Source organism: Anser anser (assembly GCF_964211835.1).
Source record: "Anser anser genome assembly, chromosome: 3".
Classification (NCBI taxonomy): Eukaryota; Metazoa; Chordata; class Aves; order Anseriformes; family Anatidae; genus Anser; species Anser anser.
The window spans coordinates 101,926,015-101,941,060 of NC_139722.1; the positions used below are offsets into that span (position 1 = coordinate 101,926,015).

The 15,046-nt window shown below is 39.5% G+C and overlaps 1 protein-coding gene across 28 annotated transcripts in view; it reads left to right on the forward strand.

Annotated features, from left to right (window-relative positions):
- ESRRG (estrogen related receptor gamma) overlaps positions 1-15,046 on the forward strand; it is a 405,552-nt gene that overhangs the window by 385,725 nt on the left and 4,781 nt on the right. For all 28 annotated transcript variants that reach the window (XM_083828186.1, XM_083828164.1, XM_083828174.1 and 25 more), the window contains one exon: positions 5,326-5,595. In XM_083828186.1, coding sequence (XP_083684312.1) covers positions 5,326-5,595 — 270 coding nt within the window. The remainder of the gene's footprint in view (positions 1-5,325; positions 5,596-15,046) is intronic.

Sequence of the window (15,046 nt, forward strand, 5' to 3'; positions counted from 1 at the left end):
TATTTTTATAACAGAGTATGTTGAAATGCGATTAAATCAATTTTGTGTTGTATTGATATAATAAAAAGGTTCTCTTAATTTAGATTTATGTGGGAGATCCAGCTCTAGAGGCACCCTAAAAAAGTGAATCATGCCATCCTCTTCCCTGGGTTTCTGCAGAAGGAAGAGACTGATTTTAAGTGACAGGCTATGAAGGTTTCCTTCAGCAAATACCTTGATCCCGTCTAGAACACCGTATGTAGCCCTAGCAGGAATTTCGGTGCTGAAATTTCACCAGCCTTTGTGTACATCCCTGGAGATTAGCTGAAGCTGTGCGATGAGTCTGGGCAAGTGCCAAGCACGTGGCAGGACCACTGGGCAGCCCTGGGACCGCGGCATGTCCAAGAGCATCCTGGGCCTGTGGCTGCTCATGAAATGAAGTGGGGTGTCTTTATGTTCACTCCTGTGTAGTCAGGAGAAAGCATTTGGCCCACTGCTTATTGTTTGACTGTGAGGCCACACTCTCTCTATGAAGTATTCTAGGCTAAAAGTAGTGGGTTTTTTTTGTTTTGTTTCGTTTTTGTTTGTTTTTAAAGTGTTTGCAGTATCAGTTTGTTCTTCTGGCAGTGGTGACTCTACATCATTTTTGAAGTAAGGAAATTGCACTGGAAACATCAGTACCCATAAAACATTTAGAAGGATGTTAATCTATCAAAATTAAGTGTAAATAATTTGAAAATCCAGCTCTGGTATTTCAACTGTGTAAATATATTGAATCTGCAACACACTAGTGAACATGTCATTTTCAAGCAGAGCTTTGATTATAGAAAATGTAAATGAAGATATTTGAAGTACAAACCAGGGCAAGCAAAAGAAATATTCTGCTCTTAAAACAAACAGTCACAAAAATAAATGGTGAAATAAATGGGAGGTGATTATCAGAAAACTCAAGCAACTCCCAGATTTGCCAGCAATTTCATTCCTGGTTTGATCAAACATTGTGATTTCTGCGCACATAACAGAGAGGAGGCGAAGCTCATTCCCTGCAAAGTGAAACTACTCGAGCTAGAGTAGCCTGCTTCAGGCATCGCCTCAAATGCTCAAGGCTGGAAATAAAGGTAAGAATACGTCCAGCCACTGTCTCTCTTTTTTTTTTTTTTTGTCAAGTAGTTCTCACAGTGCTGTGTGTAAGCTACAGATCTTACTTTGGCACTTGACCATCTGCAGCTGCTTCACTGTAGCCCCTAGTGAGTTAGTGTCCATGAAGTCCATCTTAATGAAGCGGAGGAAAGGGTCTTCAGGAATACAAAAGATTTCCCCTGCTTAGCATGGAGCTGGGAGCGGCGTGGAGCAGAGAGCAAGCGGTGCGAGTGCCGGGAGCTGAGGAGCTTGTGGCTTCGTCAGCCCCGTCTGCGAGGCGGCGCTCTCTCGGTGCCTGCCTCGCCGGCTGCAAGCACAGAGCGCTGCGCAGATCCCGCTCGCCCTGGCCGCTCCCCTAATAAACATGCCGAGGCCTTTCTACCTATTTATTTCTGCTTCCTTGGAGCTTTGGGTTTACTGGTATGTGAAAGGAGAAAAGCAAGCATATGTTCAGTTGCTCAATCAACCTTTTCTCAATGCACACTCGGTGATCTCAGTGAGTCATTACAGCATAATTACAATTTGAGTGTGATATGCTGTTTGTAGAAAAGTATCTATTTTTAGCCGAAGAAACACTACAGTCCCTGAAAGGAGGAGAAAGAAAGAAAAAAAGGAAGGAAGACAATCTGTAACCAGCAAATCAATGCTATTGTTAAGTGATATTACGAGACACCCTGTAGATTTACAATGCTTGCATGCAGCCACATAAAACCGTGCTGAAAAGAATGCCTACCAGGGGTTAAATTCATATGCCTGCACTGCAGCCTATTTCTGTCAACACTCAGCTCAGGAAATAAACATTTATGCTTTCTGAAATGAAAGTGTATTTTTGAAGACTAGCCGTCAGATATTTTTTGCCCTTCACACTTTCAAATGCTTAGCCTTTTTTGTAAGTTGACTGCAAAGTGCATCGGTTTGCTAGGCAAAAAGGGAAAAAAAAAATCGTGACAAGTGCCCATGGCATCATTGTCAAGCACATGAGCGTCTAGTAGAAGATGGCAGGAGGGTTGGCACAAAACATGCTTCCTTCAAGCTTATTACCTCGGGGGTACCTGACTCTTGAGAAGCCTTTCAATCCTTCCAGATGACGTTATTCCAGACTGTCATCTGGTTTATTCAGAGCGCGCCGTACCGCAGACAAACACGCTGTTTAACGGCAGGTCAAGGTACAGAGCCATTCTGCGAGCAAACGCCTGCGATACATTAAACGGCATTGACGTGGGGAGGGAGGCGGGCAGAGATCAAAGTTGTCACCACCATGGTGTGTGCGAAGGGGGAAGAAGGTGCACAACGTGGTGCTTTAAAAAGCCATTGTGCAGTGCTACATTGAAAACTCTGAGCGGCAAGGCTCCTCGGGATTAAGGAGCCAGACAAGGCATGACAAAGTTCAAAAGCCCACCGTGGGCAGCATCTCGGGGCTGTTCGGAGAGAGCTTAGGGCTGAGACCGGGAGGGCTATGGCAGGTGCAGAAAGCTGGCAGTGTATTCACGGGTGATCTGGAGACTTGTTTTCAAATAGTTACATTTTGAAATAGGAAGTGTCCGCTTGTCACCAAATGTGGTTGGTCTAGGGGATCCGTATAACAAAAGCACAGAGGATCAGAGCAAAGTTTGGCACGGAGTAAGCACGACCTTCATGAAACGGTTAAAAATGAATCCCTCTATGTAAACACGTCTATGGCTATGTAATCTGTTCTGTTAACTGTGACTTGCTGAACATCTATTAAAAGGGCACTGGTGGGATACAAGAGACACGCAGGATGCTTTCACATTTTCTGAAAAATCAGAACAAAACAGACAGATTAATTACAACATGATGCTGCTTTATATTCCCACAAGGGATGCCTGTAAAAGTTAAAACATGCTTTCACTGAGCATGCTTTCAAGGGAAAGTTACTTCGATCAGGGAGAAAATAATCATGTTTATTTGATTTATTATTGGAGAGCAGAACAGTGTGGTTTATATTTGCCAGTTTTTCTGTAATGTAAAAAAGTCCTTTGATTTTTTGTGCGTCATATAAAAACAATTAGTATATTTTCTACACCAGAAAGGAGATTTTTCAAGAGTGCAGAACAATAAATTGTAGGCAAAATCCCATTTCTCCCTCTCACGGGGCATATGTAATTTCCTTTGGCTGTGGGACAATAAGTGTTATTGAAACATAGCAGTATTTATTAAAAAAAAAAAAGTGCCAAAATAGATAAGTAAATAAAGGAAGGAAGTAGGGAGTGTTCAAGGAAAAAAAAAAAAAAAAGAATAGAAATTGCAAGTCAAACTTTTTTTTTAATCAAAACTGATTTTATTGCTTTTTGCTTAATTAAACTCTTCAGAAGTGTGTGAAACATTGTTATACCTGAAAAATTGTTAATTTGTAAATCACAGGGACAAAAGGGCTCCACTGCAACTTTAAAGTTTCTATGCACGTAAATGTCAATAGAGTGCCTTCTCCATCATCAGCACTAAATTCACATTGATGCCTCTTTTCTTCTCTGTATTGATCCTTCCATGAGAACGTAGATTTGTATCTGTTAATTAATGCGTCCTGAAACAGCGTTTGTATTAATCAGGCAGATAAGAAAAATTGGATGCCTGCACCCTCATGACAACCGTAAAAGTGCTGGCCCTGATAAAATCGTGGATGGACCTCAATAAAAAAGTTCCTCCTTCCACTCAATAAACTAATCATCCTGCTTTTAATTATTCGGCAGAAAGATGTGTGGAGATTGGAGAATGTGTAAATCTATTTACTAACAGCAGTGTCTGGGAGGGAGAATAGGGCTGTCACAGGACAGTGCTGCAGGCTACGTTCTCTGTCCATCTGCTGCTGCAGAAAAACTGGTTCTTGAAAGACAGGAAGGAACAGAAATGTTGAAGCTAATTGAAATCATGAATTCCTCCTTATAACCTTTCAAACGATTATTTCTTCTCCATTTCCCTCTTATTTATTTTAATCACAGATGTGTTATTTTCCATTGTCACCTCCTCAAGGGTTTCGTGGTGGTGTTGGCTCAGGTCTTGTTTTTTTTTTTTTGAAGGCAGAGAGCTACAGTTCTATCACAAGACTCAAAAGACAGTATGAGAAAATGAAAACAAATAAGAAGGGGGAGGAAATAAGAGAGAGCAAGCATGCAGCCTGTTTTATATTTCATTTTTATGGATGCCTGGTGGTTTGGATGTGGGCTTGTCTTTTTTATTGTATTACTTCTGTTGCTTAGTGCTTATAGAGAAAATCTTGTTTGGAGTAGATGCCTTGCAGATTTGCTAGTTTATGATCTGTTCCTATTTGACTGTAACTCTTGATTTTCAAAACAGAAAAATGCATTTAAGTGTAATTGAACAGCAAAAAAGAATGTTCGTACAGAAGGAACCCTGTCAAAGAACATGTGAGCAGCTCCATAAACAACTAAATGAAAGTCTCAGACATGTCTTAAGACCCTTTAAGAAAGGCTTGACTAATCCCCTTTGATGATTTTATTAAGTACTTGTGGCTGCTGGTGCCAACTGGCAAACTGCTGCATTTCACCAACAGGCCAAGAAATCACTTCCTCGCCCATGTTGTTCTGTAGCTCCTAATGTGATTGGGATATTAGCAGTTTGATGTCATAAATTAGCAGGTACTGTAAACAAGAGGCTGAAAAGGTAAGGCAGTAAAGATGTTTGCCCCCTGTGATCCTATTAGGAAAGACAGCAGGGGAAAAGAAAAAAAATAGGAAAGCAAAAGTTAAATTCATTAAGAGGCATTTATTAAATTTTTGGTTGTCCTCAGAAAAGCGATGGTGTGACTGCTGTTCAGTTGGCACTGTAATATGCCGTCCCATTACTTCAACAAGTGTGGTAGAGGCAGGAGCCATTGCAGAAGTAATTAACACCTTCTCGGAGGAGGGTGGGTTACTTCTCTTTCCCCTGAGGTTAAAGTTCAAAGAGAATTTTCCTCTTTGTGTTAATCACATTAATTCTATTAAAACATCAAATCATCCCTTTCAAAATGAAAAAAAAAATCCCTCCTAAATTGTCCTTCTTGGTGTAAAGTAGCGATGAACAGAGGGAAAAGATTCCTATAGTAAAATGGGGATGAAAGGCACAAAAGCAGAAGGGAGAATAATAGAGTACATACTATATAAAAACAAATCAAGTAGAGGAGCAGGTTTATGACAAATCCAAATGTGCTTAGTATTTTTTCCTGTTTATTTTTTTTTTCCTATTCAGGATTCTCCACTTTGTCTCTAGCTGACCAGATGAGCCTTCTGCAGAGTGCTTGGATGGAGATTTTGATTCTCGGTGTTGTATACCGGTCACTTTCTTTTGAAGATGAGCTCGTATATGCTGAAGATTATATTATGGATGAAGACCAGTCCAAATTGGCAGGCCTTCTTGACCTTAACAATGCCATACTGCAGCTGGTAAAGAAATACAAGAGCATGAAGTTGGAGAAAGAAGAGTTTGTCACCCTCAAAGCTATAGCACTTGCTAATTCAGGTTGGCACAGTGGCACAATGGTTGCTACATTTTTAATATATCACTTTTCTTTTCTCCGTAATACTTTCTGTGTGCTCGTTTTAAATATGGGTTTAGAAGAAGAAATTGCTAATCAACCTTTAGTCTAACAGGCAACAAACAAAACAGTTCAAACTAGGAAGGGTTTTCTGGTTCCAAGTAATTGGGGAATATGATCCTAAGGGAGTGGAGGGTAATGCACTGTATGATTTGGAGAGTATTTTACAGGCAAAGATCCTTTCAAATGAATATGGATGTTGTTCTCCTAAATCCATTCCATAATCCAGACAAGTCTAATCATCGCAGTTAAAATGAGCAGGAAGGATGCATTGAGAATATGCTATATGCGTCCTCTTTAAATGCAGCTACTGATGATTTATTTGATAGGGTGAATTCAGGAGATGGGAGGGGGGAGGAAATCATTTATTAGTCTCGCAGGGACCCCACCTTACCTTATGGATCCTCTACATTTATCTGTTACCTGTGCAGAAAGGGTTAAAAATCTCAGGAAGAATTTTTTTCCTGCATTTGAATTTAAAAGTGCTGAAGCAGTGAATACAGTCAGATAAGTAAAAATCGTTTGTGCTTTGTTGTTTTTCCTTTTGTGTCTCCTTAATGCTTTATTGTGGTCTTAAGTCCCTTTTAGCATTTGCATAAAGTTCACGATAGATCCCTCTTTAATGACGTGCCGATCATTAGATACCTGTGTGTCAATAACGTGCTCTGATGCTATGTTCCATTGACAGTCACACCGTGCCCCTCCATCTGCTTTTGTTTTGACCCTATCTTTGAACTTTATCTTGGTTGCTGGCCAGTAGTTTTCCCTTTAATTACAAGAAGGAAACTGTCAATAAAATCTGTTAAATGGGATGCAATGAGTGGCTTGAATGGGCGGACGGCTATTTGTTCAAATTCTGCAGCATTCAAGGTATTGACAGTTTGTTTTCTGGGGCCATATGTGACGATCAATCTCAGGCTGGGCTCAGCCGCGCTGAAAAATGAAAAACCAGATTGCTTTTGCTTACTTGTGGATGACGACTTGTGATTTGGCGCGGTCCTAGTGAGATGAGACCTTCTGCCCAAATTGCCCCCCTGAGAGCCAGGACGCGTGACTGTTTTTAGAAATAATTTTTTAATTGATTTTGTAATTAACAGTTCATCTACAATATTGATGCATGAATCCTCAGATTGATAGGAGGGAAATTGTTTTCAACAATGAAGTTGTACTTTCCTATTTGTCTTTGTAATGTGATTTAGCACTCTGCATTTTTAATTGGAAATATAATTCAAAAACATGCAAAGTCAAAATGTTTATTAGTTTCTTTGTAAAGTGTTCTCCACCCCAATAACTCTGTCCTTAGTTTTAGAATATTATTTTATTTCCAGAAGAGCAAAAAGCTGAAGCACCCCTCAAAGCCCAACATTATTTTTTAATTGCGAGTTTATTATTTTTTTTACTATTATAAATATATACTTGAGAACACTTTGCAGTCACAAGAAAGATTTTCCTCAGGTTTATTCATTCTTTGTGAGCAGAGCAAGAAAGTTATCTGGAAGTAGGAGTCTAAATTGTGAAATTATTTGTATTTTTTTTTAATTTTATAAATTAAAGTCCATTTGAGTTAGAAATATTTTTGTACTTGTACTTACTTGATAAAAAGGTTTAGGGGCTAGAATATAAGGATACAGTGTTAGATATTACTCACGTGTTGTTTTTTTGCCAAAAGGCATACAGTGGTTAAGTAATAATAAAATATACTGCTGCCAAAAAAAAAAAAAGTTTAGTCATACATTGTGCATAGAGTGTGTCAAAATCATCTGTAGCTTCATTAACTTCACTGGGAATTTCAACAAGGATAATGCCAGAGAGAAATATAAGTCAGTATACTAGAACTCAGGGCACATTTAAGTGAAAACATCTCCTTCCCTCATCTTAAAAGAAATAAAATGGCTCTTTTAAAAGAAACTATTGCACAGAGAATTTACAAAGCAAACCAGTCATTTGATTTCCCTCTTAGCAGAGTGGTTTGACTGCTGACATTAAATATTTCAGCTCCAGGTTGTACATGCAGCAGATATCAAACTTTGTGGCTACACCAACCTGCAGAATTACAGGCCAGCAAAGAATATAAAACCACTGGTGTTATAATTCACAAATACTGCTAAAACTAAATTATTAAAGTAAAATCAAATTTATTTTTTTTCATAGACAAAACCAGAAATAGCTTGTTTTTACATAACTAAGAAATTGATTAATGTACATGCAGCTGTACCTGAGAAAAGGAAGTAAAATACCTTTATGAAGTTCATCAGTTAGCAGTTCACATTTTACTGTATTTTGTTGCTACAACACTTTCTTCAAAAACTACCACTATTTATTTTCCAGTTTAAAATACAGCAACATTTTTGTAGATGTAGAGAGAATGGATAAAGTATATTAAGGACTCCTAGGTGTTTCAGCCATATCCACGGTGTCTAGTGAAATTCCCAGGTTAACTCTACTGTAAATAGCAGACAAAGGTGGTTTTATGGCACTGCATCTGTGTTAGTGATTTATGATACAGTGTCACACTGCTTTCACTGCTGGTATATAGAAGCAGAAAAAGAAATTGTAGATTGTCTTAATATTGATTGTATTTTGTATAGATAAATACAACAAGCTTTGCTTTGGCCAGCAAATCTAAGTTACCGTGACCATTAAAAATACCTCAACTGCTGCCTTTTCTTTTGGCCCATGGGGTCTATTTCTGCAGTGCAGTTTCTGAGGCAATACTGCCAGTTGATTTCTGAAAGGCGGGGCCAAGGAGCTGGTATTCAGGCTGATTTTCTGATGGCTCTTCTCAGCTGTTTCATTCTGATGTTGGCCAATGCCAGTCCGCCTCTAAATTTTCAGAAATGCAAGAACTATCAACCTTGGATATTATCCTTGATCCCGAGCAGAGTGCATGTAGTGTCTGTGAAGTTTAAATACATATATAAGAGCACAAATGTATGGATGTTTTAGTCCTGTGTACATTAAACACTGTGCAGGTGTAGTTTCAATAGTTAAGTTTAGTTTGTAGTGCTTAATAAAGAATGTATCAGGTTAGTTTTAAATCTCTGCAATGATTCAATAGTAATTAATGCACCTTCTATGCTTGGACTCTGGGGAAGTCCCTCTTACCACAGGGTTGTCCTTGTCCTGTCAGTATCCCTGGTTTCTTCCTGCTTTCCTTCCCTTCTGTGCACAGAAGCAAGTTCCTTGAAGCTGCCGGATGCAGCTGCCCCGCGTTCCCCCTTGCACTGCCCAAATGAAGCAATCTGGCACCACCGAGCACTTTGTTTACCCACGCAGAAAATCAACTTTGAATGTTTTCCAAAACATGCATGTACCAATTACTTGTGTGTAAGGGAAGGTGAACTATTTACAAAATACTTTCAGGTGAACGCAAGTGCACACGTGCACACTCGTGCACATAAAAGGTGACCTCCTCATCTTTTCCATATTAGAAAATGCTTTCATGTATTGATTAGGAAATACTAAACAGGGAGTTGCAGGTGAGCAGATTTTTGAAACTGCCTGATCAGTAAGGACTAAATTGTTCCTTCAGGCCTAAATGTTGCAGAAGATCTCAGGAGTCACAACCGAGACCAGATTTTAAAGTTCCCATCTAAGACCTAAAATAAGTAACTAATGTGTCAAAATACATTAGCACATTATAAAATGTGATCTGTGTGTATCTGCCTAATAGACTGCTGGCATCTTGAAAAATTTGACCTAAATGTGGATGCTAGGCACTTAAAAGTATAACCCTATGCACTGTTGAAAATTTAATCTTAAACATGAATACTGGCTGTCTAGCCAGTAACACAGGAAGAGAAAAGGGCCTCCACTTGCCATCACAATTTCTGGTCTCACTATCTTACTGACTCTTAAAAAAAAAAAAAAAAGAAAGAAAAAAAAAAGAAAGAAAGAACCCTTTCAGTACCGAAGGTGTGCGAACTGAGAAGCATCTTGTGCATGTTAACATCATGAAGCACAGAGCAGCACAGATGCCAGAAAAGTTACATGATCATCTTATCCTGGTAAGAAATGTAGCTCTTACCTGCAGCTTATTTATCCCTCCAGACACCATAACAACATACTCAGAGCACTAGGCTATTACAATTAAATAATATTATCATAGTAAAAATTAATTGATAGAACCCTATAAACGATATTTCATAGAACATCATCTTTATTACCAGTGTAGACTGGGGTTTATAATATGTTGCAAAATACTGTATTTAGTTTCTAACAATGTCATTTTTGCATGTTATTTTATTTAGCTATCTTTCTGTATCTTGATAGTGTTGGAATCCATTATTAAATTGTATCTAATAACCATATAGAGAGAAATATATATACACACGTCATTGGTGTATTACCAATGTTTATACTACCAAATATAAATAGCGAGACCTGTTAACTCCTTCATATAATTTCATATAAAGAGTGGTACAGCTTAGAAACAAATTTGAGAAAAGGAAATTGCCAGGATAGTCAGAGTTTTCCTGTCTCATAAACACGGTTTCTTCCTCCTAGTCCATTTTCATGTAATCACATCGGTTGCACCCCCAATGCTTAGAAAAAACAAACAACTCCCCTGTCACTTGTTCGGTTTTTGGGATTGGTTGGCTGTTTCCTTCTGGAGTTTGGTGTAGTAACCGGATAACTTTGTGATGTTTCTCACCTGTTTATGAGTGAGGTAGCCACTATCCCCACAGCCATTATGTGCTCGGAGCTTGAGCATCCCAGGGCGCGAGGCAGGGTGGCGAGGCAGGGAGGCCTGCGGTGGCAGCAGGAGGACAGAGCCCCAGGTCCCCTCATCCCAGTGCATGGTCGCCAGCGAAGCTGCGCTGCCTCTGCCCCTGGCCAGCTCTCTGCTTGCATGTGCATTTCCTGGGAAGCAAATCCCCGTGGCTGGGCAGGAAAGGCCCTGTGTGAAGTGCCGTGCCGCCAATCCAACGGTGGGCAGCTGCTGTTGGCAACCCTCCTTTTCCACAGCAGCGTACCAGTGGCTCTCAATGGTAATTTCAGCAATTACTTCTGTCTCGTAGTGCAATCCAGACTAAGACCTTGTTCACTAAAACCAAGCGTACGAGCTTCTGTTTTACTATTTTGGTTTCCACTGCCTCTAATCCCTATGGACAAGGAATTTGTAGTTTATTGCTCATTAATTTCCAACATATATTCTGATTGAAGTGTCTGTTTCCAATGGAATAATCCAGATCTCAGACCGTTTTTGCCATACTCTTTTGCAAGGGAAAACACTCCTGTTTGTGTCCTTGTCTCTTAGCCTAAACATGCAAACCCCAGCAGATAGTTCTGTTCAGGGAAGACAGGCAAATGGATGTTCAAAGTTATGTGTGTTTGTTGGCCCTACACAGGGAGGACCAAAGTCACTATCTGAGGCAAGTTCACTTAGAGACTGGAAAAGGATGCGAATTATTGCTGTGTGAGGGAACCGGGAACCTAGTTTGATTTGGCATCAGCAATTTCCATGGGTTACTTCTATCTTAAGCAATATGCTTTTCAAAGTGTCACTTTGTTGTGTTTCTCCTATAAATTATACACAAACACAACATGGACAAGCACTTTGCAGAAAAGCACGTTTTCCTCTGTAAATATGTCGCACATTTCAGGCAGGACAGGGTGGACATCTGTAATTCTGAAGGAATCTCTCCCATGTGAAGACGGTGGTGGTTTTTGTGTGTGTGGTGTTTTGGTTTTTTTTTGGATTGACAATATCATCCAAAAATAATTTCCTTTTATTTCAGACATGGCCCAGAGTATGATTCTGTTCCCCTTAGTTACAGTCAATGTTCTCCTTAAAGTCAAAAGCATTGTGTACTGTTCTTGCTTTTCATCTCATCCAGTTCTTCCAGCATCCAGCAACTCCCTAACCTGATTTATCCATTTTTGGTTTGTGAGCTACTCCTCTGTATGGAACCACAGATGTCACTGTGATTGCTATCTTTCAAGTACCTTGCTCTACTTGTTGATATTTGCCCCTCTGATGTGCTTTATCAGCATCTTAATGTGTGTTCACTGCTGCATACTCCCTGCTGCTTGATTCACTGTAATAATTTCTGACTTTATGCTGCCTGAATTTTCAGACGTGAAGAAATACTTCACTTGAGACCCCTGGGTTTCCTCTGCTTTCTTCTTACTGATGTATATTATATACACAATACAAACATACCAGCCTCTATCTTTCCTGAGAGCAGTATTTTGAGAGGTCTCCTTGCCCTCATTTCAGGTGCTTTCCAAACTTCAGCTAGTTCTTCCCCTTTGTGCTGTGTTCTGAATTATTCCTGGGTGTCCTGGATGTTTGTTTGCTGCATTTGAGATGAAGCTTGAATTTTAAACGAGGTAGATTGTAATCTCCATTTGTATCCGGACCTTGCGGTGTTTCTCTTAGACGAGAACTCTGTTTTTCTCTCATTTCTGCACAATGATGCAATCAACTGGCTTTCTGTGGGGCTGATCAGAAGAGGTGCAATTCTGTTTTCCCATGCTGTGATGGTGAAACAACGTGTTTGCAAGGATAAAAAGAGACTCTCAAAGCAGAGCTCAATGAGTCCATGCCCTAACTTGTTGATCTCGCCCTCCCCCATTGCACTGGGGCACTGATCAAAAACTTTTCCCTCCCTTTGGATTTACATCCCATGTTTTCAGCAGTGTCTTGTATCGATGAGTCTTGTGTCTGGTGAACACCAGCCTGGGATGCTTTTTTTGCAGGATTCTTAATATCAAATCCTGTTTGCTTCCAAATGACAATACTATCAAATTACCCTGTTTGTTTTCATTCTTTATAAAGGCACTAATTTTTAAGTGTCTTACATCTGGGTATAGGTTTTCTTATTACCTGTGTAGAATGCAATTGAAGCCATTTCAAAAAAAAAGAAAATAATTTCTGTTTTTTTTTCTTGGTATAAAAAAATTAAAAGAACATTCAAAATTTTGTACTTAACTTACAATTTAATTTCATATTGTCTGTGGAATTATTTCTTTACTTCTGGATTGTTGCACAGAGTCTGTTTTTCCTTAAATTATAGCGGTGCTTGTTGACATTGCCCTCTCTTATGAGTGTGGACTAGACTTATCAGCGACAAGTTAACCTGCTCTGAATTCACTTCAGTGTCTGCCAGTCTGTAGTTACTGCAAAGATTTCTTTTATTTTTCCTCTTCTTTTCCCCTTGGCTAGTTCAGCATTTTCAACCCTTTTCCTTATTTTCAAAGGCTTACGCCTGAGGGATTAAGATCTACATTCGTTTAATATGTGGAGTAAAGTGGAAGTTCCAAACTCCAAGGCTAAAACTTGAAGAAGTATATTTGGAGAGATTAATATTTTCCTGAGAAATCTGTGCGCTGAATCATCGTCTAATTAAATAGCACAGATTTTTAGTGAGTTTGCATTTAAACATTAGCAGCCCTTAGAATGGGTAAAGCTGAAATGAGTTTGAATCTTTTCTGTAAATGGAAAGTTAAATTATCATAGTAATTTGATTAAATCATTTTTAAATCTTCCAAGCCAAATAGCAGTTTTAAGGGAATAGTTTGAAGTTGTAGTCACTGGCTGTAAGTGCCTCTCTCCCCGCTGTTTTTTCTCATTCCATTTCCTGTGCCATTCTCTGATCTATTTGCCTGGGTTTGAGTTTCGAAGCGCCGGTCCATGGATTTCAAAGACAACAACAAATATATTAAACATTTTACTGCTGTTCCTCTTCCACATCAGCAATTGCTCTGTTTACCAGAGGGATGCTGTACGGTCGCATCCGGACTCCATCCATGTATTTCCAAGCTCAGTTGCAAACGCTGATTCTGGGAAGAACCAGACCAACTTTATACAAGGTTAAAAGCTGAACATTTATGGTCGGGTGCTCCAGAAAGACCTGTCTCTCTATGCAGCAAGGTGTAAAAATGTTTTTTTTTGGAAGAATCAGCCTTTGACCCGCCAAGAATTTTGTGGCTGCTAAAATGCTCCTATCCCATGCTCCTAATATTTCTGGGTTGTCTGTATACCTGGCCCTGCACTGTGGGCTTGGGGAGAGGAGGAAAAGCCGTGTCATTTCTGCACAAAGTGTGCGTGGTTTGTGGCAAATGATTTGGAGTAGCCCATCCTACCCGTGCTCTGTACCACAACTGTGAATATCTGAGGACTTGGTGAAGAGCAGGGGAGCAACGAAGCCAATTTGTTTGGGGTTTGCATTCCAAATTAAGCCCAGTGATTGGACACCTTGCCTAAGACATTGGTCACGTTTGTCTGTGTGTATTAGCATCTCTGTGTTGATTACATTCTGTTTGTAGGATACAGGATTCAGGGATTTTCTCTTATTGACACAGAATTATTTAATAGAATTGCCATATTAGAAGACTATCAAAAATGTATGGATTTGAGGAATGGGCTCACATTAATTAGAACTAAATTTTGCTAGAGGTACCATTTCCCTGGCATCTTTCTTAAAATGCTGTGGCCCTCTTTTTTCCTAAGAGAGATATTTTTTGGTTTCTCTGCTTTCAGCACAGTGCACCTCGATGTGCAGTATCACATCCCTGCAGCGTATGTCTCACTGCATGCTTCCTAGAGCATGTATCCGCTAAGACTCAGAATTATTAAACGTGAAATTCCCAAAGGACTCCATTATGTGTAATTAACAGATAAACTGTCATCAGAATCAATAAAACGTGCTAAATGATCCAAACTTGTATATAATTAAGTGTCTGTTTTAGAGCAGGAGCTGTAACTTTTTTTTTTTTTTTTCAATTTGCACATTTGTTTTGACAATAGAAGCTGGAACATTTTGGTTAACCTGTTACTTACTGGTCTGTGTTTTGGTTTCATATGTTTGTGTTTAAAAAAGAGAGGTATTTACTATCCAGCCTAATTGTCTGAGGAAGTAGTTATATGTAAGCTTTCAGGAGATGAATCTTAGATGCATCTTCATTCTCAGAATATAATTCAAATATTTGAAGCACGTGGAAAATTTGTTGCTGTTGTCATCAACAGGGGAAAAGCATGAGGCCCACGCTCATCTAGTGCATCATAGCTGCTTAGTACAGGAGCTGGAAACAGTGCTGGAAGTGGGTTCTTCCCTGTCCAACTTCTCAGTCATTAACCTGCCTGAGAGCAGGAGCTTTATTCAAAAAAAAAAAAGAAAAGAAAAGAAAAAGAAACAAAATCCGCAAGGTGCAAAGCAAGCATTGTACTAACTAGATTTTTCAAGGAGATGCCCTAATGCAGCCGTGGATTCACTGTCCCAGCTTCATCCTGCGCTAAGCTCGCGCAGTGTCCCTAGGACATGCACCCCCTCGCAGCAGTTACATTCTCATATGGTGCTTTATTTACTCTGTAAGTCCACGGGCCAAAATCCCAATTCTGGTAGCTGATCAGGGGTGTTTGGTGGCCTA